At 37.6% G+C, this 22,274-nt stretch overlaps 2 protein-coding genes across 4 annotated transcripts in view; one reads left to right on the top strand and one right to left on the bottom strand.

The window, feature by feature from the left end:
• Positions 1 to 13,850, bottom strand: part of evi5l (ecotropic viral integration site 5 like) — a 42,874-nt gene extending 29,024 nt beyond the window's left edge. Inside the window, exons 1-2 of one of the 3 annotated variants that reach the window (XM_026273024.1) lie at positions 13,490 to 13,850; positions 7,700 to 7,762 (exon numbers count right to left, since the gene is read on the bottom strand). The gene's annotated coding sequence lies outside the window, so the exon portion shown is untranslated. The remainder of the gene's footprint in view (positions 1 to 7,699; positions 7,763 to 13,489) is intronic. The other 2 variants (XM_026273030.1, XM_026273034.1) reach the window with 2 other exon arrangements.
• Positions 13,851 to 14,908: 1,058 nt separating this feature from the next.
• On the top strand, positions 14,909 to 21,227 carry ddx39aa (DEAD (Asp-Glu-Ala-Asp) box polypeptide 39Aa). Its single transcript, XM_026273498.1, has 10 exons — positions 14,909 to 15,017; positions 15,842 to 16,054; positions 17,801 to 17,928; positions 18,797 to 19,073; positions 19,155 to 19,273; positions 19,371 to 19,502; positions 19,590 to 19,699; positions 19,786 to 19,930; positions 20,074 to 20,221; positions 20,963 to 21,227. Exons 2-10 carry the CDS (start codon positions 15,847 to 15,849, stop codon positions 20,977 to 20,979), a joined length of 1,284 nt encoding a protein of 427 aa, XP_026129283.1. The 5' UTR covers positions 14,909 to 15,017; positions 15,842 to 15,846; the 3' UTR covers positions 20,980 to 21,227.
• The last annotated feature ends 1,047 nt before the right edge of the window (positions 21,228 to 22,274 follow it).

The following is a 22,274-nucleotide window of genomic DNA, read 5'->3' as shown; positions in this document are numbered from 1 at the left end:
CATACTGAAAAAATACTGATCTTTTGACAGACAGTTCTTATTAGCACGACAAAACCCTTTTGCCAAAGCGGGCCAGCTGGGGCTAGAGGAGTGGTTATGAAATTACTCAGCGTCTGGAGAGTGTCGGCACCATGGATCATTTCAGAAAGTCATTAAAGGGGCGGGGTGAAATGCTCGTTTTCACTCAATATCCTGTTAATCTTGAGGACATATAGAGTAGTACTGCATCCTTCATAACTCTAAAAAGTCTTTAGTTTTATTATATTCATAAGAGAAAGATAGTCTGTACCGATTTTTCCCGGAAAAACACGACCGGCTGGAGGCGTGATGTGTGGGCGGAGCTAAAGAATCACGAGCGCGAATAGGCTTTTGCGTTGAGAGCGTTTGGAAGCTGTGACATTACCTTGAGGAAAAAACCATCATCAAAAACAAACCATGGCTAACAGTCAGATTCAGCCGTTTATTTATGATCCACAATCAGATCCCGAGGCTGAAACTGAACGAGGCTCGAACCCGGGTCTCCGGCATGGGAGGGGACGCACTAACAAGAAGGCAGAGATATTTTAAGCAGTTTTACTCACCACCTGCGGTTCCAACACACGATCGTGACCCTTTTTCGTTGGGATTGCATCATCCTTAAGAAATAAACGATGTGCAAATCCGTCGTCAAACTGGGCCTTGTTTGTAAAACAAGCATCTTCGAAATGCAAACACTTGCACAACTCCGTTGATGCTCTGCAAAAATAAACTCCATCCACTGGTCCCTTAATGCTGTTTTTTCTTTGGTAATCTGTGCAGGGTTGTCTTGCCCTGGCAACCAAAAACACACTCCTTTTGTGACATTTCGCGACGCTCTCGCTCTGATCACTGAATGCCTCTGCTCTCAGTGCTCTGCTATACGGGAGCGCACGCTCTTCCGGCAGACGTGACCTAGGACCCATATAAGGAAATTCCGCTCCATCTAACGTCACACAGAGCCATACTCGAAAAAAACTTTCCGAAACTTGTGACAAACCGGAAGCGTACAACTTAATTTTTGAAACTTTGTCCATGTTTAGCATGGGAATCCAACTCTTTAACAGTGTAAAAAACTCAGTATGCTTGAAATAGCATTTCACCCCCCCTTTAAGCTTACCATAGTAAACATGGTACATGTGACCGCTTGAAGAAATCAGATGTCAGCTTCTTATTCTCTATAACAATCATTTATTTATTTAGTAATATATTTTATTTAAGTCTCATCTTAAAATTTAGCTCCGCGCATGTCATAGAAAAATAATGTTTTTTGTTTGGGAGCTTTTATAAAAACATAGAAATGATCATTCTTTCTATACTGTATATAATTTATATAGGCTGCTGTGACTACAAATAAACAGATTCGACTGAAAAGCAGGCTAAGTTCAACCATTTCATTTCTGTGTGACTAATTTTCAATCCTGAAAAATTAATTAATTATGATCAATGCATCACCTGTTATTGTAACACATCAATGCTTTTGGATTTACCGTATTTTTCGGGCTATAAGTCACACTTTTTTTATAGTTTGGCTGGTCCTGCGACTTATAGTCAGGTGCGACTTATTTATCAAAATTAATTTAACATGAATTAAGAGAAATGAACCAAGAGAAAACATTACCGTCTACAGCCGCGAGAGGGCGCTCTATGCTGCTGAGTGCTCCTGTAGCCTACACTGAAAACATAGAGCGCCCTCTTGCGGTTGTAGACGGTAATGTTTTCTCTTGGTTCTTGGTTTTAAATAAATGCGACTTATAGTCCAGTGCGACTTATATATGTTTTCTTCCTTGTTATGAAGTAGTTTAGGACTGATGCGACTTATACTTAGGTCGACTTATAGTATGAAAAATATGGTAAATATTTTACAATGAATGCAAACAAATGGCCGTATTATCGTGTTCGTTTTGTGATTGCGCTAGTTCCAGTGCTAGTTTTTTATTAGTTTTCTGATAAATCTTGTCTTTGTTGGTGATATGATGGGGTTGTGTGACGTTGTGTGGCTACAGGCCCAACAGTTGAAACGCAGCATGATTTTGGCCTTGGTGCTTCAGGTTCAAGGCTATTAGCCCAGCCCGGCCCGTTTACAGTACTGGCTCGCAGTGGCCTGACAGAGGAAAAGCAGCTATTGTAGATCTTGTTAACCTTTTAACAAGTGTTAAAGAAACATTTCTTATTATTAATGTTGAAAATAGTTGTGCTGCTTATAGTTCTTGTGAAAATAGTGATAAACTTTTTTCAGGATTTCAGAAGAGAACAGTTTTAATAAATTTTTTTACTGTCAATTTAAACAATTTAGTGTGTTCTTAGTATTACAGTATTAATGTCTTTCTATATATATAAAATAAATAATAATAATAAAGTTTATTTCTTTAAAATAATTCACCATGCATGATAAAATGCAACAGGAAGGACTGCAAATATATTTATGGATTATATATATATTATAAGAAGTTAAATATATAAGTACCGTATTTTCCGGACTTTAAGTCACACTTTTTTTATAGTTTGGCTGGTCCTGCGACTTATAGTCAGGTGCGACTTATTTATCAAAATTAATTTGACATGAATTAAGAGAAATGAACCAAGAGAAAACATTACCGTCTACAGCCGCGAGAGGGCGCTCTATGCTGCTGAGTGCTCCTATAGCCTACACTGAAAACAGAGAGCGCCCTCTCATGGCTGGAGATGGTAATGTTTTCTCTTGGTTCTTGATTCTAAATAAATGTGACTTATTGTTTGGTCTTCCAAAAGAGGACACAACTAAGAATCAGTGGTTAAGTTGTATTTACAACACTGTTCCAGAACAATTTAACCCAAATTTTCAGATGTGTGCAATGCATTTCACAGAGGATGAGGACTGTTTCCTGTGAGAGTAGACTACAATGCCAGTGTCTGTTTCTATATAAGTGGGGGCAATTCCAAATTTGCAAGGACAGTCTGGAGCTTCTGACTCACAGTCTGTAAGTATGTTTTCATATGTAAAGTATTTGCCACTGATGATTCAAACGCAAGTTTTAAGCAGTGTAGAGTAGTGGTTGCTGTTTGTTGTTTCTTGGATCACAAATGCAGACATGATTTGATGTATTTTCAGCACAATATGCAACAAAACGCATAAAAAGACAGTATAAGTCATTATAATCAGTAATTATGTCCCAAATGGATGCAACAAATGCCTCGTTTGTAAAGGATTTTACGGGTTTTGTCTCGTCACGCTAGGACACACGGCATCGCACCAGGACACAATCAGAGCACATCTCGCTTATCAGAATGATGAGCTTTGCAAAAATCAACGCATTTCAGAAAGGTGGGGCATAAAGGAGCAACCATAATGTACATAATGGGGAAAATAATGTGTTTTTTTAACTTAAACTGCATAAACATATTGGCTTACACCAAATACACAAAATAATGTTATTTTTAGTAACATCATATGACCGCTTTAAACAAAGTAAACACACACACTGCAAACAATGGCAGCATTCATATCAGAGGAGAAGACCAATCAAAAGAACCATTAACAAGTGCATGAATCCAATCCCCCTGACCAAGAAAACACACACACACACACTCTCTCTCTCATCTCCAGTGCAGTCACAACCAAACACAAAAGCAATGTCCTAAACCTGGCAGTAATCTCTGTGTTAGGCATAGGCAGCGGGAATTGAGAGACAGACCAAAAATACTCTGAAAATGACCTTTTAATCAAGAAAGCGCATGATAAATAAAGATATTGTTTCTCAAAAGAGAGAGACAATTCTGAATCGCCTTAATGAGGCGTCATATTTTCAAATCTTTTGCCTGTTACCGGTATATGACACTTGGTAACATATTTGCATAATCCCCACCTGCCCAAGAAATACGAACAGAGTCTGACCTGCCCACAAACACTTCTGCTAGTTAGTGTGTTTCCATAATGTTGAGAAGACACTGTGTTTCAAGGATACCACAGAAATACAATTCAAACTTTTTGTTTTGTGCATCATTATCATTATATCAAGGACTGCTTGTCCAATCTTGGCTTTTAACTTCATTGGCTTCTAATCTTCTTCATTTGGACTAACAAGCTCTCCGATCCACAACCTATGAATACGATTGATAGGTTATGTGTACATTTTCGATTTAGTGATCAAAATATCAATATTTTTTGTGCTAATATATTATGTATTGTAGTGCAGCTTTAGGTTTCCAGGTGAAGCGTATTACTAATTCGCTGTGAACCCACTATTTCCTAAGAATGTGTAATTTATTGTAGACTGATGATGTTCAAATTACTTTTAATAATAAAGAATGTAGCACAAAAACTTTATAATCATTGTTGAATTGTGGTTTATTTAGCTGCACCGGCAGTTATAGGGTTAATGTGGGAGTGAGTTAGGCTGTTATAGTTGGGTTAGTCTGTTAGTTAGGCTGGTGCACCTGTAATACAGCTGTTCTGATTAAAAGTTAAGACAGAGCAACTTTTGTCTGTTGTTCTTCAAACATTACAGTAGGCATATTTGTTTTACAAACTGTATTGTTTCATCAGTCAGTCACGTTAGCACTCGGTCAACATACCCACCATTTATTGTTTTAAGTGTTCAGTGTAGCAGCTAAACATTTGCTGTGGGCACGAAAAACATAAGTGTTTTTGTATTTTATGTCATTATTATAAGAACAGATGGGAGCATTATATAATTGTTTTATGTAAACAATACACTGGCTAACTGGCTCAAGAACCCCTCTCTGTACCAATCACAACAGGCTTGGCCAGCTGACCAATCAGAGCAGAGTGGGCTTGAGGAGGGGAGGTGTTTGCTCCGAACTTGCTTGGAACGAATCATTTTGAAATCATTGGCAAATTACGCTAATATAAAATGTATATTCTGAGAAAATTACAATGTTTTCTGTCATGAGACACATTTATACCTGTTGTAGGGGACTCCAACACAATATTAGGACACTTTAAAATACCATATGACCTGATCTTCAACAATATCAGAATAGTTTATTGCCATAATTATGATTTTATTTATTTTTATTTTTATTTTATTTAGTATTTGTTCCTCTTTTTATTTCAAATCTGAAGTGTACTTTTTTTTACTCTTCACCAAAGAGAAAAACACAATGTCTGTGTAGCACAACCACAACACAGATCTACAGCAAGCCACAACAATCTCCCATACTTTGAGAACCTCAGATTTCAAGGTTTTTCAAAACAGCATTAAAATATGGCTAATTCACGGTCACGATAAGATTTTTGATCTACTCAAATTTAGCCCTTGGTAGAATTGTGACAGTGAGGTATTTTTCCCACCGGTTAATCGATGTATGACAACATCTGGACACTAGAAATAGAAATAATATGAGAGATGCAAAGGCCATCATCTTGGTAATGGCACAGAAAAACTGTATGTCTGTGTGTGTAGTAACTGAATACAATAACAGCAGTGTGTTTGCTGCATCTGTCTCTTTCTTCTCCTGATGAGCAGCAAAAGTGTGGTTATTGTAGCTCTTAGCACAATGTCAATCACACTCCCCTTCCCCCACACGCATTCAAACCCAAACCTCCAAACCTCCAAACCTCCAAACCTCTCTCTCGTTCTCTGTTCAAGCACCCTACATTCTTCACTGACAACCTTTCACACCATGTGCAAAATTTACTTTTTGCCATGAACATTTACATTATTTTATAAAAAAACAGCAGCTAATATGGCAGCAATAATATGACAAAAATCATCATTTTTTTATTATTTCTCTTGATACAAAATAATATTTATTAAGTGTTGATTAATTGAATAAATAAATACTTTTTTGTGTTTTTTTGTCTGCGTTTTGGCAGGCAACTCATTTTATGTCATGGCTCTGGTTTCACAGACAAACGTGTCAGTCCATGACGTTTATCTAGTCTAGCACATGTTATACAAAAACTATTGTTATAATCACTGAAGATAAGTAAATCATATTTTATTTACACCGTATCTCAATCAATGAGTGTGCACACTTTCAGCGCTGACTAATCTAAGCGTATCTGATTGGCCATTGCATTCCTAAGCTCAACGGAAATGCGTGTGATTGGTTATAAGGCTCAATGTTAAAAAAACAATACATGAAAAACAATCTAATGCAGTGTAAGCGAATCAAAATGTAATTCCATTAATAGACATTAAAAGACACACATTTCTTTTTAACCGCAATAGCCATAATCAATTGTTTAATTGTCCAAGGGCATTTTTTGCCCCTTTATCTTGAATTTGTAGGGCATTTTTGTTCATTTTGGTGGCATTTTTTGCCACAAGCCCTCGTTAATTTTCAACCCTGCAGCACAACATAAGAAATGTTTCTCGAGCAGCAAATCAACTATTAGAATCATTTCTGAAGGATCATGTGACACTGAAGACTGGAGTAATGATGCTGAAAATTCAGCTTTCATCAAAAGAATAAATCTGATTTTAAATGATATTAAAACTGGCGAGACTTAGTAGCTCTTCTGATTGGCTGAAATTCTTTAATCTCTAAAAAGTCCTGCCCACTACCTCTACAGATGCACAAATCACTTTTGAACCAAATATCTCGGTGCAAAAGGGAGAGCGCGAAACTTGTCACTTGAAAGTGAAAAACAGTGTTTGAGGTTCATCGCTGCAGATTCAAGCAGCTGTAGTTATGTACTTTGTGTTTGTGTTAGAAAAATATACAAGACATTTCTGAGAAAATATTCTACAAGTGTGCAATTCTCATTTGATGAATTCACGTATTGATTTGCGGATGTTCAACATTTGTCCACGACTTCACATTTCTTGATGCGGGTGTGTAAATGCGTTTTGCACCACATTCACTGCAGCAATTGTTACATAAATGTGAGCGTACGAGTTTCTAAATGTGTGATTTGTAGAATAGTATTTGTGCACCTGCAATGAGGAATTTGAGAAGGTGTAACTGTTGTGTTGTGTTTGTGGGAGAGAAAAAAAGTCTACAGGTTTGCAACTCTTAAAACATTTCTCTCTGTGACTTCAAATTTACTGATACACATGTGTGGCTTTTCTTTACAACTACAAATCGCACTGCCACAGGTGCTCAGTTGTTTTGAATCCAAAATAACTTCATACAGTAATGCTATCTATCAGTATGTGTAACCAATGCCATACTAGGTTATTCCAAATCTATACGAAAATCTTTCTTCCGTTGAGCACAAAAGAAAATATGCTGAAGAATGATCACAAAGTCAACTGTAGCCATCAACTTCCATAGTATTTTTTTCCATACTATGAAAGTCAATGGCTACAGTCTAGTGGAGTATGAGTAAATCATGACAGAATTTTTTTTTTTGGGGTGAACTTTCCCTTTAAGGTTAGGGTTAAGGGTTTGTATTTGTTTCAGCGTAATGTACTGTAGGCAATTAGCACAGTGACTGAAATGCCCTCGAAGATTTAAAACTGCAGCGGGGCAGGGTTTGTGTCGATCTGGTTTAGGGGGATAAAACATGCTAAATAAAATCTACCACAACGATGAAGACAACACCGTTAATAACAGAAAAAAACGACATTAGGCTATAACACAGTAAATTTCATGAAGATAATAAACAATTTAGAGGGCAGAATAAGACATCTTCTGTAAACTAAAAACAGCTGCAGTGAATTTAAATTAGTATGACTAAGTAAAACCGAAAAAAAAACAGCAGCAGCTGAGCAGAGATGGAAAATGTACGTACAGGCCGGTTATGATCATCACAGCCGAGGAGCCACAGCTGCTCTGAAGCAAAGTCATCATCTCTCTGTCGGACACACAAAATGTTCAAAACACATGCAGGCTTAGCCCAGACTTCACATTTGTGTGCTGTTTGAAATTATGACATTGAGTCAGCCAGCAGCTATAAACCAAGAGAAAGTGTGACAATGCCAAAACACTTAAACACAGATACAGAAAGGAAAATAGAGATACAGCAAGAGGTTGCAGAGGGCAGATAGTGTCTTTCTCTCTGGCTCTCCTGGGAATGTGAACTACATAAGGGCTTGTTTGTCCTGATGAAAACACAACAGCAACCCTATCAGTTTAACATTCACAGTTCACATGACCCATCTACCACAGCCATAAATCATGCTTATTTGGACGTAAATAAAAGCTATAGTGCAGCCGTTAGAAAAAAGAAAAAAAAGTCCACTATTTATTTACATATGGTAACTGCAAAGTGACTGATCCAAATAGTTTTAAGTTACGTGGAGAAATCTGTGAATGTTTGCACATTTCCTAAGTGGCGCAGAACTGCAACTGTAATTCAGCCATCTTTGCTTATGGCCACCAAATTCTGGGAAATTGTGCAGCAATCACCCAAGCTGTAAATATCATTGGAATAATCTTTCTGGAGCCACAAGACATCAACAGAAAGGGTAAAATCCCAAAATATAAAAATTCTTATAATGTATATATTACTATCTATTTCCTTAGAATATACATATTTTAAATGGCCATCAAAAGAGAAAAGTAATTTTCTTTTGCCACAGAATGGTGCAGTAAAGACAACTACCAACATGGGCTAACGGAACCCTGCTAACCAGCCAATGCTTATATCTGGAGAGATCATATGCATTCCCAGACAATCTCTTGTTTTTTCTTGACTGTACATCTCCACAATAGCTGACTCTTAAACAGTATATTAATTGTTTAGCTGAAAACTCAGGCAACTCTTTCAACTCTTTTTTCAACTCTGAGTTAATACAACCTAGGGCTGTGCAAAAAAAAAAAAAATCGAAGATGATTTTCATGTGCATCTAGTCAGTAAACACATTTTAACGCTTTTTCACATCTGGCCAAAAAGTGGCTTCTTGTAAATGAATGTTTGAGGAATGAATGGTGTGGTAATTTAAATGCTTTTTAGGGGTAAATGTATTATTAACATGTGTATTCTATTTGTCATTAGCCTGCCCAGGGACTACAGGTGGGAATTAGCATAAATGCTACAACCTGGTATAATGCATCTCTCCTTTTTAAGGTTAATGTATGTTGTACACTGTCCCTGTTCAAATAAATAAAGTAAAAAAAAAAAAAAAGGCACTCCTGTAATTAGTAGTATATCTACAGCACGTGCGTTCAGATCAGGATTGCCAGGTTTTGCTTCAGCTTCTGCAATTGCTTCTCAAAACTATTCCAATCGCATTTCGTTCCGGGCAAAAAAAAATACACATTTTCTTTGCCGGGGTTCCCTTGGTAAAATTCGCATTTTAGGGGCTAAATATCACATTATTGGGATTGGGGTCGCTTTAACCTGTGGACACGAAAAACAACTGCAGACTTGGCAACACTGGTTGGCATTTACTATACAGAGCTGTAGTTCACTGACAATCTACACAAAATTGATTTTAAAGTCACAGGCGATTCTTTGCCGATTTTGAAAGCGATTGTGTGTAGCTTGTCGGTGAACTATGGCTCTGTATAGTAAATGCCAACCAGTGTTTCCAAGTCTGCGGTTGTTTTTCATGTCTGCGGGTCGAAGAAACCCATATCCCATTCCCAATAACGTGATATTTAGCCCCTTAAATGCAAATTTTACCAAGGCAACCCCAAAAAACTTATATTTTAACTCCGGGACTAAATTTTTATTAGGGAACCCTCTGGAAACGCGATTGGGCTAGTTTTGGACTAGTTTTGAGAAGCAACTGGGCAGGCTTTGTTTTAAAAACCTGGCAACCCTGATCTGAACACACGTACTGGAGATATACTACTGATTACAGGAGCGCCTTTACTGATGAGATGCGCATGAACATTGCATTAGATTTTTTGCACAACCCTAATACAACCTGTCATCTGGATGAGCACATATTGTGTATGAAGAACAGGGCTGCAACTACCATAGACATAATTAGATATGGCAGATTGTCCCCACAGATACTCTTAACTGTTATCATCAATGTCAAAATGCTTGAGATGGCCAATAAAAACAAAGAAGGTGGGTTTGACTGTTTACAGAAGCCAAGCATGAATTCCAACATAAGGCTTAAAAGGATACTCCACCCCAAAATGCTAATTTCGTAATTAATCACTTACCCCATGTTGTTCCAAACCCGTAAAAGTTTAGTTCGTCTTCGGGAACACAATTTAAGATATTCTGGATGAAAACAGTGAGGTTTAAGACTGTCCCATAGACTGCCAAGTAAGTTACGCTGTCAAAGTCCAGAAAAGTATGAAAAGGATTGTCAATAGTCCATCTGCCATCAGTGGTTCAACCGTAATGTTATGAAGCAACAAGAATACTTTTTGTACGTGAATAAAACTAAAATAACGACTTTATTCAACAATTCCTTTGTCAACAGTCTCCTCTGTGCCTCTCCATATCACCTTAAGCTGTGTATGCTCTTCCGTGTCAGCTGCCCCACAAGGATGGGCTGTTTTCTTTCAAATCAAAGCTTAATACACATATAAACAGAAGAGTGTAGGCAGCTTGAGATGGCCAATCAAATCAAAGAAGGCAGAAGCCAAGCATGAATCCCAACGTAAAGTAGGGGTGTAACGATACGCGTATTCGTATTGAACCGTTCGGTACGACGCTTTCGGTTCGGTACGCGGTACGCATTATGTATACCGAACGGTTCGTTGGAGTAATTAATTATATTTGAAAAAAAAAAAAAGAGAGAGAGAAAGAAATATAATGATATGCGTTCAACAAGGTAGCCCAATAACCCAAACAACGTAACAGGCAACGCCCCTGACACTCCCGAAGAAGAAAAAAACACCATCTTATATGTTTATGTTAGGCTACTCAGCAGGCGCTCGCTCACTCAGTACGCGCTGAAGGCTCGTTGCAAAATAGCCAATGCGTTTAACAGACTAGAAATGAGAAGATCCCCCAATAACCAACAGGTCTGGTGTTTGGGTGCACTTTGGATTCCCTTTAAGCTATAATGGTGATGGCAAGAGAGTGGTGGATAAAAAAACAACGGTATGTCGCATCTGCAACATGACAGGGTACACCAGCGGGATTACAAAAAAAAACCAAAAAAAAAACAGCGGGAATATCTGGGATATATGCGTCAGTACTATCTGGGAAAAGACGAAAAAAAGGAGAAACATGCACGCAGCAAACTATCCCTGCAGCATTTAGACACTATAGCTTACAGGGAATCCAACCCAAACACCAGACCTGTTGGTTATTTTAGGATCTTATATTTCTGGTCTGTTAAATGCATTAGACATTTTGCAACGAGCCTTCAGCGCGTGCTGAGTGAGCGAGCGCCTTAGGGGCCGTTCACATATCGTGCCTAAAAACGCATGGAAAACGCTAAGCGCGTCTTTCTCCTCCTTTCCAAAGCGCTTGGGCAGAAGCGCTCATGAGGCGTCTGTCTTTGCTAAGCAACAATGACGTGCTCTCTCCATGAGACGCGGAAATTTCAGCGAAGGATAAATGGATTTGCAGCTCTAAAAATCGCTTGCAGTAGCTCTGCTACTGAATTTATTTCAAAATTGCAATCCATATACAACTATGATCAGCTGTTCCTTCATCTTGGCTGAGCTCTCAACGTTGTTACGGGAAAGGATGAAGCTGATTGGTTGGTTCTTGTCACATGACCCGCGGTGCGCTTGCGGCATTCTGAAAAGTTGAGATGTTTTTACATTTTGCTGTATCTAAAACGTATCGAACCGAACCGAAGCGTCACATCAGTGTATCGTATCGAACCGAACCGTGAATTTTGTGAACCGTTACACCCCTAACGTAAAGCTTCCGTTCTAAAAATGAATGTGAGGTAAGATGTAAGTATTTAGACATTTAACCTGCCAGCTGTTTTAGGATAGAAATGTTAAATTACTGACAGTATTATCCAGTGAAGCAAAAACATCAACCTTTTTTTTTTCTCAAATTTTAAAGTTTTGAAATGAAAATATATGGGCTGTTGTTTACATGACTTGTGTAACTCATAATTGCAAGTGATGATATAAAAAACATTGGTACCTTATATCAGGCCCACTCATGATGAGGTCACTATTACCTCATCAGGCCTGGCTGATGTTACAGTTGTTAAGAAATTTTGCTCACACTGATTTAGTGAGTATGACATCCCATTCCAATAACAGGGGACACATGAAAGTGTTATAAGGGAAAGTCTATCCAAAAATAAAAATGCTGTCATCAGTAACTCACCCTCCTGTGGTTTCAAACCTATATCACTTTCTTTTTTCTGTACAACATAAAAGATGATATTTTGAAGAATGTTGGAAATCAAATGGTTTTGGGTTTCCTTTGACATCCATTATATTTTTTGTCTATATAACTGAAGCTAATAGGACCGGAAGCTGTTTTGTTACCAGTATTCTTTAATACATATTATTTTATGTTCCACAGAAGACAGAAAGTCATACAGGCTTGGACCATGAAAGTGCATAATTTGGGGGTACACGATCCCTTTAAGCAATAAAGGTACAATTTAACACCAACCAAATCTTCAATTGCAATGACATAATTTTTAAAGAATCATCACCATGTCCATTTCTTTTAGGCAAAAGTAAAAAAAAAATGAGCAAAAATAAATAAATTTAACATCAGTGTAAGATCCCACACAACTTTTTTTATTTTTTGCTTTAGCTGGCAGCACAACCACAGTCTATTTATTAAATACAGAGTCAAACAAACTCTCCTCCCTACCAAAACATGCAATCAGACTGCCCTTAATCATTAGTAATCGCAGGCAAGAACCACATAATTAATCTCTTTAACTGTGTTTCACGACAAAACTAAATGAAAGACCATTACAGCCATATTTACCTTTGATTGGTCCAAAATGATAACAAAACGCAGTGTGAAACATGACAAGAAGGAAATGTGCATAACAGCCATGACAGTCTGATGCATGTTCAAGCTTTAATATCGCGTTATAGAAAATAATACGAAACCATAACAGGCCTTTCAGGATGCTAGAAGACCAAAAAGGCCAAAATAAGCAACAGCCGTTGTTTAATCCTGCATGATGCAGACTCTATAGGCTACTATAATAAAGCCTGTAGTCTCTGGACTCCTAATGCAAATGCACCACCAGGAGGATGCTAGTTCTCACTATAGGTGTAACGAATCCATTATTAGTAACATATTACATTTCCGGAGGGGAATTTAATGATTGTGCAGCGTTGTGACATTAAATGCATTAGCCTTTGAAATGGAGGAAGGCTGCGTTGAATTCAAAGCACAGTGGTTTTTAAACGCACTGTGTATTTTGGTGCTTTAAATCGGGTCATAATAACATCTATTTCTCTGCAAAATAATAATGGTGCTGTGGATGGAGATTCCCCCCCATGGCAACTCGCAGATGGGCAAGCGGGCAAATCAGCGCTGGTCCAGAGAAATGGGAGCATGAGTGTGATGCGCTGGAATTTCCCCGCTTTGTCCTAGACTACCTATCTGTCATCTCATCCCGATTAACGGTTTAAAATTAATGTTGTACTAAAATGGATTAGTGCACACATAACCGAGCAGCGACCACACATTAGTGTAAAGGAAAATGCATAGAGCAATGCCCACCTGAATTTCGCTCTCATTACTCAAGCTGCTCCTGCGATCTTGACATTTCGCACAAAACCGGCAGATATCAGCAATCCTTTTTTGTACGAAGCCGTTGGACCGCTAAGGTAAGTCGGGAAATGAATACGGTACCATATTGAACATATTGGATGTGGATGCTCATTTAGAGGAAAATATGAGTCGTCAGGGCGAGCTTCCTCAAGGAGAGAACAGAACAAGACAAAACCCCGCCCAAGTCCCGCCTACTATCTTAATCGTGATCTATAAAAAAAATGCTGATAGAAATAATAGTAAATCATGATATCACAATAAATACACGATGAAAACCACTGAGTAGCTGGCATCTATTTTCCAGTAGTTTGACGATCTCGTTCAGAATAAACAATAATGCAATGGTCTTACGTCAGCGGATCTCGTGATTGACAAAAGTCAAACCAATCAACTTGAGGACTAGACATGATTGACAACTCGTTCTACCAATACGTAATTTTTTTTGATAACCCCAGCCACAGAGGGCAGCGGGCAGGTGATTTTGCGGTGTTGATTGTGGTTAAGTGTTAAGATTATTTTAACTTGTTTATCCTCTGACGTCATTCTTTAATTCATGATAACAACTATAATGTATTGTAAATAATATACAGAGCAGCCAAAAAACAACAATCTACAAGCCTTTTTTTTTGCTTCATGACAGTTTACTTCGTGCATTTTATATTTTAAGATTATTAATTAATGACCTGCTCTCTTTTGCTTCGGAAGTTATTGATCTAGTTTACAAAGTTATATTCTACCTATAATGGTGTATAATGGTCTGAAATCCGCTTTTTGCATTTATCATTAAAATTAGCTTCACAGATTTGAAAAAGAAAGAAAGAAGAAAACTGTAAACGAATTTGTACAATGTAGATTGAGCACCACCAGATAATTAATTTTGGTAATTTATTATTACTTTGTAAAAAGCATATTTTCTATATAAAATTATATAAATACATATATATTCTATTACGTTTGTTTTCTCTGTATTTTGTGTTCATACTGACATTCACTAACTCTATTACAAAGTTTTATTATTATTCGTTTTACTAATAATTTACTTTTCAATAGTTAATGCATTTTGTGTTGAGGAAGAATATAAGGAAACAAACAAAGAAACAAACCAAAAAATGCATTTTCATTGTAAGCCTAAAATACTGCACACTGGTGGTGGATGAGGACATACCCCCTGACAATGTAAAGCGCTTTGAGTCCTTGGAAAAAGCGCTTTATAAAATTTAAGGAATTATTATTATTATATTCTGACATCGTGTGGACAGTTTTTAGAGTAATAGGCTTGAGACTGCCGTTTGAACCCGCCCACAACTTCTACGCGATTTCATGTTACCCAATCGCAAGCATGCGCTGGTTCTCACCCATTATTGACGTTGAATGCAACCAATAGGAGAGCTCGATTTTTATTTCTTGGGAGACTTGTAAACTTAAGGCCTAACCACACGAATCGCCAGTGCCGAAGTTCAGTTACCAACATCGAAAGGTAATTTGTTTTGTTTACACCTTTAATAACTGTAATTTGTTTCATGCATGGTGGTTAATTGTACTCACTTTCGGATTAAAGGCAATTTTAATAACAAATCTAAGTATTTAAAACGGACAGCTGTAACGTTAGACACACGTTTTTCTAGCCATAACGTTAACGTACAGCCTGAAAGGCTCAAAGCCTAAATGCGAAAACGAGCCTGATTTGCACCCAAACAGGATCTTATGTGAAGCGCCACACGTGTTGCAACAGTGCATAGTCACAGTTATTCTAGATACTTAAAAAAGTGTGGTTTGGACCGTTCATTTAGATCAGAAGATCGGTTTAGATGGGACAACGAATGGCGGCTCTATTGTCTGCACGCTGACTGGAAGTCAATTGACTGAATCAAAGCTGGTTCAACATGTATAGCAACTTGTATAATGGATTTTAAGGGTTTTGCCCTCTAACAATTTTCTCCATGTGGGTACGATTTACTAACAAATAATACTTTAAAGAGAGCAATGCAAGTGATGAATTAAGGATCATTTCGAGAAGTTTGGATAATGCTCCATACTTTCCCATTAGTTTAGGCTGTTGCAAAACACTGAGCAGTATTTTTTACCTTTTGTTTTATTTATCTATCTGTCAATCTCTCTCTCTCTCCCTATATATATATACACACACACACACACACACACACACACATATGTATATATACACACATAATAATAATAATAATATTCCCTGATATTGTAGCAGATCATGTTTATATACTGATTTGGTATATTTTGGCATAATTCAGTCATTTACATCTTTATGTTCCCATGTGTCACCAAAAGTTACCATGGCAGAAAACGATGTTGATAATGAGCTGTTGGACTACGAGGAAGACGAGGAGCCCCAAACCATTGTGGACAGCGCAGTCCCAGCCGGCAAGAAGGAGGTGAAAGGCTCCTATGTCTCCATTCACAGCTCCGGCTTCCGCGATTTCCTCTTGAAACCAGAGCTGCTCCGTGCGATCGTTGACTGTGGCTTTGAGCATCCTTCTGAGGGTGAGGATTACTGTGAAATGTTTTAAAGCTTTTTAGAGTGTGTAAAAAGTTTAATCTAGTTTTAGTACATATATTATATGAGTATGTATTCATACTCACTCTTTGTGAGTATAAATAGCTACCGTATTCAAAAACGAATGTGACGTGTAGCCAAGTACAGGTGCATCTCAATAAATTAGAATGGAGTGGAAAAGTTCATTTATTTCAGTAAATCAACTCAAATTGTAAAACTTGTGTATTAAATAAATTCAGTACACACAGACTGAAGTAGTTTAAGTCTTTGTTTTTTTAATTGTGCTCACATTTAACAAAAACCCACCAATTCACTATCTCAACCAATTAGAATATGGTGACACGCCAATCCACTAATCGACTCAAACACCTGCAAAGGTTTCCTGAGCCTTCAAAATGGTCTCTCAGTTTGGTTCTCTAGGCTACACAATCATAGAGAAGACTGCTGATCTGACAGTTGTCCAGAAGACAATCATTGACACCCTTCACAAGGAGGGCAAGCCACAAACATTCATTGCCAAAGAAGCTGACTGTTCACAGAGTGCTGTATCCAAGCATGTTAACAGAAAGTTGAGTTGAAGGAAAAAGTGTGAAAGAAAAAGATTCACAACCAGCCAAGAAAACTACAGCCTCATGAGGATTGTCAATCAAAATAGCTTCAAGAATTTGAGTGAACTTCACAAGGAATGGACTGAGGCTGGGGTCAAGGCATACAAGACGTGTCAAGGAATTTGGCTACAGTTGTTGTATTCCTCTTGTTAAGCCACTCCTGAACCACAGACAACATCAGAGGCATCTTACCTGGGCTAAGGAGAATAAGAACTGGACTGATGCCCAGTGGTCCAAAGTGCTCTTTTCAGAGCAAGTTTTGTATTTCCTTTGGAAACCAAGGTCCTAGAGTCTGGAGGAAGGCTGGAGAAGCTCATAGCCCAAGTTGCTTGAAGTCCAGTGTTAAGTTTCCACAGTCTGTGATGATTTGGGGTGCAATGTCATGTGTTGGTCCATTGTGTTTTTTGAAAACCAAAGTCACTGCATCCGTTTACCAGGAAACTTAAGAGCATTTCATGCTTCCTTCTGCTGACCTGCTTTTTGAAGATGCTGATTTAATTTTCACCTGCCCACAGCCAAAAGTACCAAAAGTTGGTTAAATGACCATGGTGTTGATGTGTTTGACCGGCCAGCAAACTCACCAGACCTGAACCCCAGAGAGAATCTATGAGGTACTGTCAAGAGGAAAATGAGAATCAAGAGACCAAACAATGCAGATGAGCTGAAGGCCACTGTCAAAGAAACCTGGGCCTCGAGAACAACTCAGCAATGCCATAAACTGATCACCCCCATGCCACGCTGAACTGAGGCAGCAATTAAAGCAAAAGGAGCCCCTAGTTTTAGTACAGTAAATTAACATACTTTCCAGAAGGCCAACAATCCACTAAAAATTTTTTTTATTGGTCTTATGAAGTATTCTAATTTGTTGACATAGTGAATTGGTGTTTTTTTTTTTTTTTTTATGTGTGAGGTAAATCATCACAATTAAAAGAAGCAACGACTTGAACTACTTCATTTTGTATGCATTGAATTAAGTTAATACAGAGTTTCACAATTTGAGTTGAATTACTGAAATGAACTTTTCCTCAACATTCTAATTTATCAAGATGCGACTGTATGGTACCCCATACTCAGAACTTATTGTCCAAAATTTAAATGTATTAAGTTTTTTTCATCTTTCCTCAGTCCAGCATGAGTGCATTCCACAAGCCATCCTGGGTATGGACATCCTGTGCCAGGCAAAGTCTGGAATGGGAAAAACCGCCGTGTTTGTGCTCGCCACACTCCAACAGATCGAGCCAGTGGACGGCCAGGTGTGTATTCATTGAACTAGATTTGGCAAACTCAAAATCGGTACAGTTTACATTCCTATTTGTCAACATATATACTAGTCAAGGAATGTTGGCAGGAGCTTTGTTAGATTTTATGATTTATTCCTGTCTTCAGTGTTACATGATCCTTCAGAAATCATCCCATTATGCTTATTTTGTGCTCAATTATTATTGGCAATCAATATGAATGGTTATCGGTGTTGATTATGATGAGGTTTTTTTTTTTTTTTTTTTTGCTGCTAAATCTTTTTTTCAGGAATGCTACTCAATGTGTTCTTGCTCTGCTGAATAAGTGTTTTTTTTATATATATAACACAAACACTTGAATGATAAGTGTATAACCATTTCCACAAATATTTAAGCTTCAACAACTCATTCAGCATTGATAATAATACATTTTTCTTGAGCATAAAATGATCATATCAGAATGATTTCTGAAAGATTATGTGACACTCTCGGCTGGAGTAATGATGCTGCAGATTTAACCATGAAAGGAATATGTTACATTTTAAAATATATTGAATTACAAAAGAGTTGTTTTAAATGTTGCCTTACTGAGCATAATATTTTTGTTTTTGAAAGTCTCTTAATTCCAAACTTTTGAGCAGTAAAACCTAAAACTGTTTGGGCTGTTCTAATGTTGTGTCAAACATTTCTTGACATAGATCTCAGAAAATGGTTAAGTTCTGCATTAAATCTACACACTTGCAGGAACCTAAATAACCAGCAATGGACTATAAAGCCCAGATTGCATTGGTTTCATATCCTGTTGCAGACTGTTACTTTAGATCGAGACTAGTATTAGCTAAAGTTATGGATGTTAAGACAACACACATTTTCTTCTATACAGGTTTCTGTGCTGGTTATGTGCCACACACGTGAACTAGCCTTCCAGATCAGTAAAGAGTACGAGCGCTTCTCCAAGTACATGTCCAGCGTTAAGTGTGCGGTCTTCTTCGGTGGTTTGTCCATAAAGAAGGATGAGGAAGTGCTGAAGAAGAGCTGCCCTCACATTGTGGTGGGAACACCAGGAAGGATCCTTGCCCTCATTCGCAACAAGACCTTGAACCTCAAAAATGTCAAACACTTTGTGTTGGATGAATGTGACAAGATGCTGGAGCAGCTGGGTGAGTTTCATTGTGATCTGTATGGAGCTGGATGTTTTTTGTCGTTCCCCAGAGGTCTAATTGTGTGTGATTGCATACTAGATATGAGACGGGATGTCCAGGATATCTTCAGACTGACCCCTCATGAGAAGCAGTGCATGATGTTCAGCGCCACATTAAGCAAAGAGATCAGACCGGTCTGTCGCAAATTCATGCAAGATGTGAGTCATCGTCTTTCTTTTTGTCTATTTATGTATCCGCTTCGCTCAAAAGCTGTGAATGGTGTTCTGAATCGCATAGCCTCTTCTTTTCTCTCAGCCGATGGAGGTGTTTGTCGATGACGAGACTAAGCTTACCCTGCATGGACTTCAGCAATACTACGTCAAACTAAAGGACAGCGAAAAGAACCGCAAACTGTTTGACCTGCTTGACGTTCTCGAGTTCAACCAGGTAATTGTCATGTCATCACATTTTCACAGTCATTGACCTTGGATGTGACCACTTGTCAACTCGGCGGTTTGTGTGGATGATTTATAGGTGGTGATATTTGTTAAGTCCGTTCCGCGATGCGTGGCTCTCTCTCAGCTGCTGGTTGAACAGAATTTCCCAGCCATTGCGATCCACAGGGGAATGGCTCAGGAAGAAAGGTGAGACATTTGTTGATCCAATGATCTTGGAACGGTTTGGTAAGAAATGCAAATGCTGAGGACATTTCTCCTTCTCTTTCACGCAGATTGTCCCGGTACCAACAGTTTAAAGATTTTCAACGGCGGATCCTGGTGGCTACTAATCTGTTTGGTCGTGGGATGGATATCGAGCGTGTTAATATCGTTTTCAATTATGACATGCCTGAAGATTCAGACACGTACTTACACAGGGTATTTATGCATGATGTGCTGTGGCATTTATCAAAACGAGAGATGTAGTAGTAACTACCCAACCCTAAGATTCAAACTAGTGCTAGGAATGGAAAAATGCACAATTTAAGATTGTTAAACTCAGTTATCCTACTTTCTTTCAGGTTGCTCGTGCTGGTAGGTTTGGCACAAAAGGATTGGCCGTCACCTTTGTATCAGATGAGACGGATGCAAAGATCCTGAATGATGTGCAGGACCGTTTTGAAGTCAACGTCGCCGAGTTGCCCGAGGAAATCGATATCTCCACCTACAGTAAGAAATTTGACAGCACACGAAATCTGCATTTTAAATTCTGTATTGATTCTTTTAAGATGAAGATAAGCAAGTATCTGCTGATGCAGATGGCAATCCTTGATCAGTTTAGATTTATACCTCATTAACTTCACTTGCCTTCATTAGAAATAAAAAGGAAACAAAAAAGACAAATTTTATATATTTATATATAAATATATTAACTGTAATTCCAGTGAAAATCTTACATCTAAAAAAATGAATCTCAAATGTAAAAGTCAATGTGAGAGTAGAAATAACTGCTACATGTTAAAATCTTGATTTAAAAAAAGGGACTACAAATCGCTGTCACAGGACTGTCAGTGTCCATCTTAAATTTAAGGTTGTACTACATAATAATAATAATAATAATATAATAATGAATTCCAGTCATCCTCAAATACAGTAATTTTTTTTTTTTAACCAAAGAACCCTCAGAACTTTATATACAAATTATGCATAGTAATGGAAACATTGAAAAATGTTGGAGAAACAGAGAGTTTTAACCAGACAAATCTAAAACGCTGCTTGAATGCTGGTGAAGTGCTTCAGGAGACTTGAGCTTTAGTGCGCCAAAAAGTAAAAAAAAAAATGTATCACTGATACTGAAACTCATCCCTAGTGTAGGAAGTCTCGGGTTTGGTTATTCATTTTTTTTTTTTTTTTTTGTTGATGTGTAATTGCAGCTTGCTTCATAATGTTTCTCTCTTTCTTTTTGTCTAGTTGAGCAGTCCAGATGAGCTAGATGTGTGAAGAAGTTGTGGTGGCTGTTATCCAGATCTCCCTCTCTGTCTCAGTGTTGTTTCTGTGACAGCGGGAAGAGAGAACCGCCCAATTTTTATTTTCATATGATCATGCCCAAAAAGCCTCTTCTCCTTTTGTGTACTTTATTTTATTGTTCCAGGGAATCTGTGGGGAATCCTTTTTTACTTATGTTAATTGTGGATGTTTGTTGATTTGAGAATTAAAAACATTTTATACTACACAAGTTATCAGTGCAGTATTTTTTTAGGTTATTTAAAGGTGAAGTGTCAGTTTTCAGTGCTAAAATGATTTCTTCTATTCCAGTTTATTGTATAGATTGCTACCTTTGTGTGGACTATCGGTCAAAAGTTAATGGAAAAAAAAAAACGATTCAATATAATCTAACCTGCCTAAAAGTTTAGATAATCCATAGATTTACAGGTATTGATTTTACAAACTAAATTTAAAAACATCAAAGGTTTTATGTGTACCATTATAAACGCTTTATAACAAATCTGTAAAAACTATAGACATTCAGTTGCACTCTATTGGTCAACTACTTTCAAGCTTGCTTTTGTTTCACACAAAGATTTGTAATTGTAACAATTCTGCAAGTGTAGTTTTCTTTTTACACCTAAAAAACTGGTAAATCTAACTGTGAAAAATAATAGTGATGTACTTAAAAATGGCAAAACCATGTACCTAATAAAACAAAATATTTAACGGGGACTGCTATTTTCTAGCTTGCAGAGACTTTATTGCTCATCACTAGATGGCGCCAATTGCCTCTTTTGCCCTGCTTTTGTTAAAGGCATCTCTGCTCCCTGAGGATGGAATCTGTTGAGATTCACTTCACTTAACAAAAACCATTCTTTCAATACTCCCTGCAATTTTATCTAATAAGAGTTGTGCATGTTATACTATATATATAATAATAATCCATAACACTTCCCCAAGTGAAAAAAGTCTTGTCCTCTGAAATGAAAATCCACTTCTTTAAAACTATTTGGGACAGTATGAGGCCAATGATGAGATCTGTGCATGTTTCTCTCCTGATACAGATGGCCTTTTCACCAGAGAAAACAATATTATGGCCTTGCGATGTCATTCTGCCAAAATCTGATTCAAGGGACATGAAAATAGTATATTAGTACTATATACAAAGTGTATTCAAGTGGTGTGTATTGAGAAATATTGGTTTTATAAAAACCCTATAAATAGCTAAAACTGTTTTGCATCCAGACACATGCTTTTCATATGATTTAAAAGTAAAATGAGAGAGAGAAATGCT

The sequence above is a fragment of the Carassius auratus genome, chromosome 1 (assembly GCF_003368295.1).
Source record: "Carassius auratus strain Wakin chromosome 1, ASM336829v1, whole genome shotgun sequence".
Taxonomy (NCBI): domain Eukaryota; kingdom Metazoa; phylum Chordata; class Actinopteri; order Cypriniformes; family Cyprinidae; genus Carassius; species Carassius auratus.
Note: the sequence above shows the minus strand (reverse complement) of the source record. Positions and strands in the feature narration are given on the sequence as shown.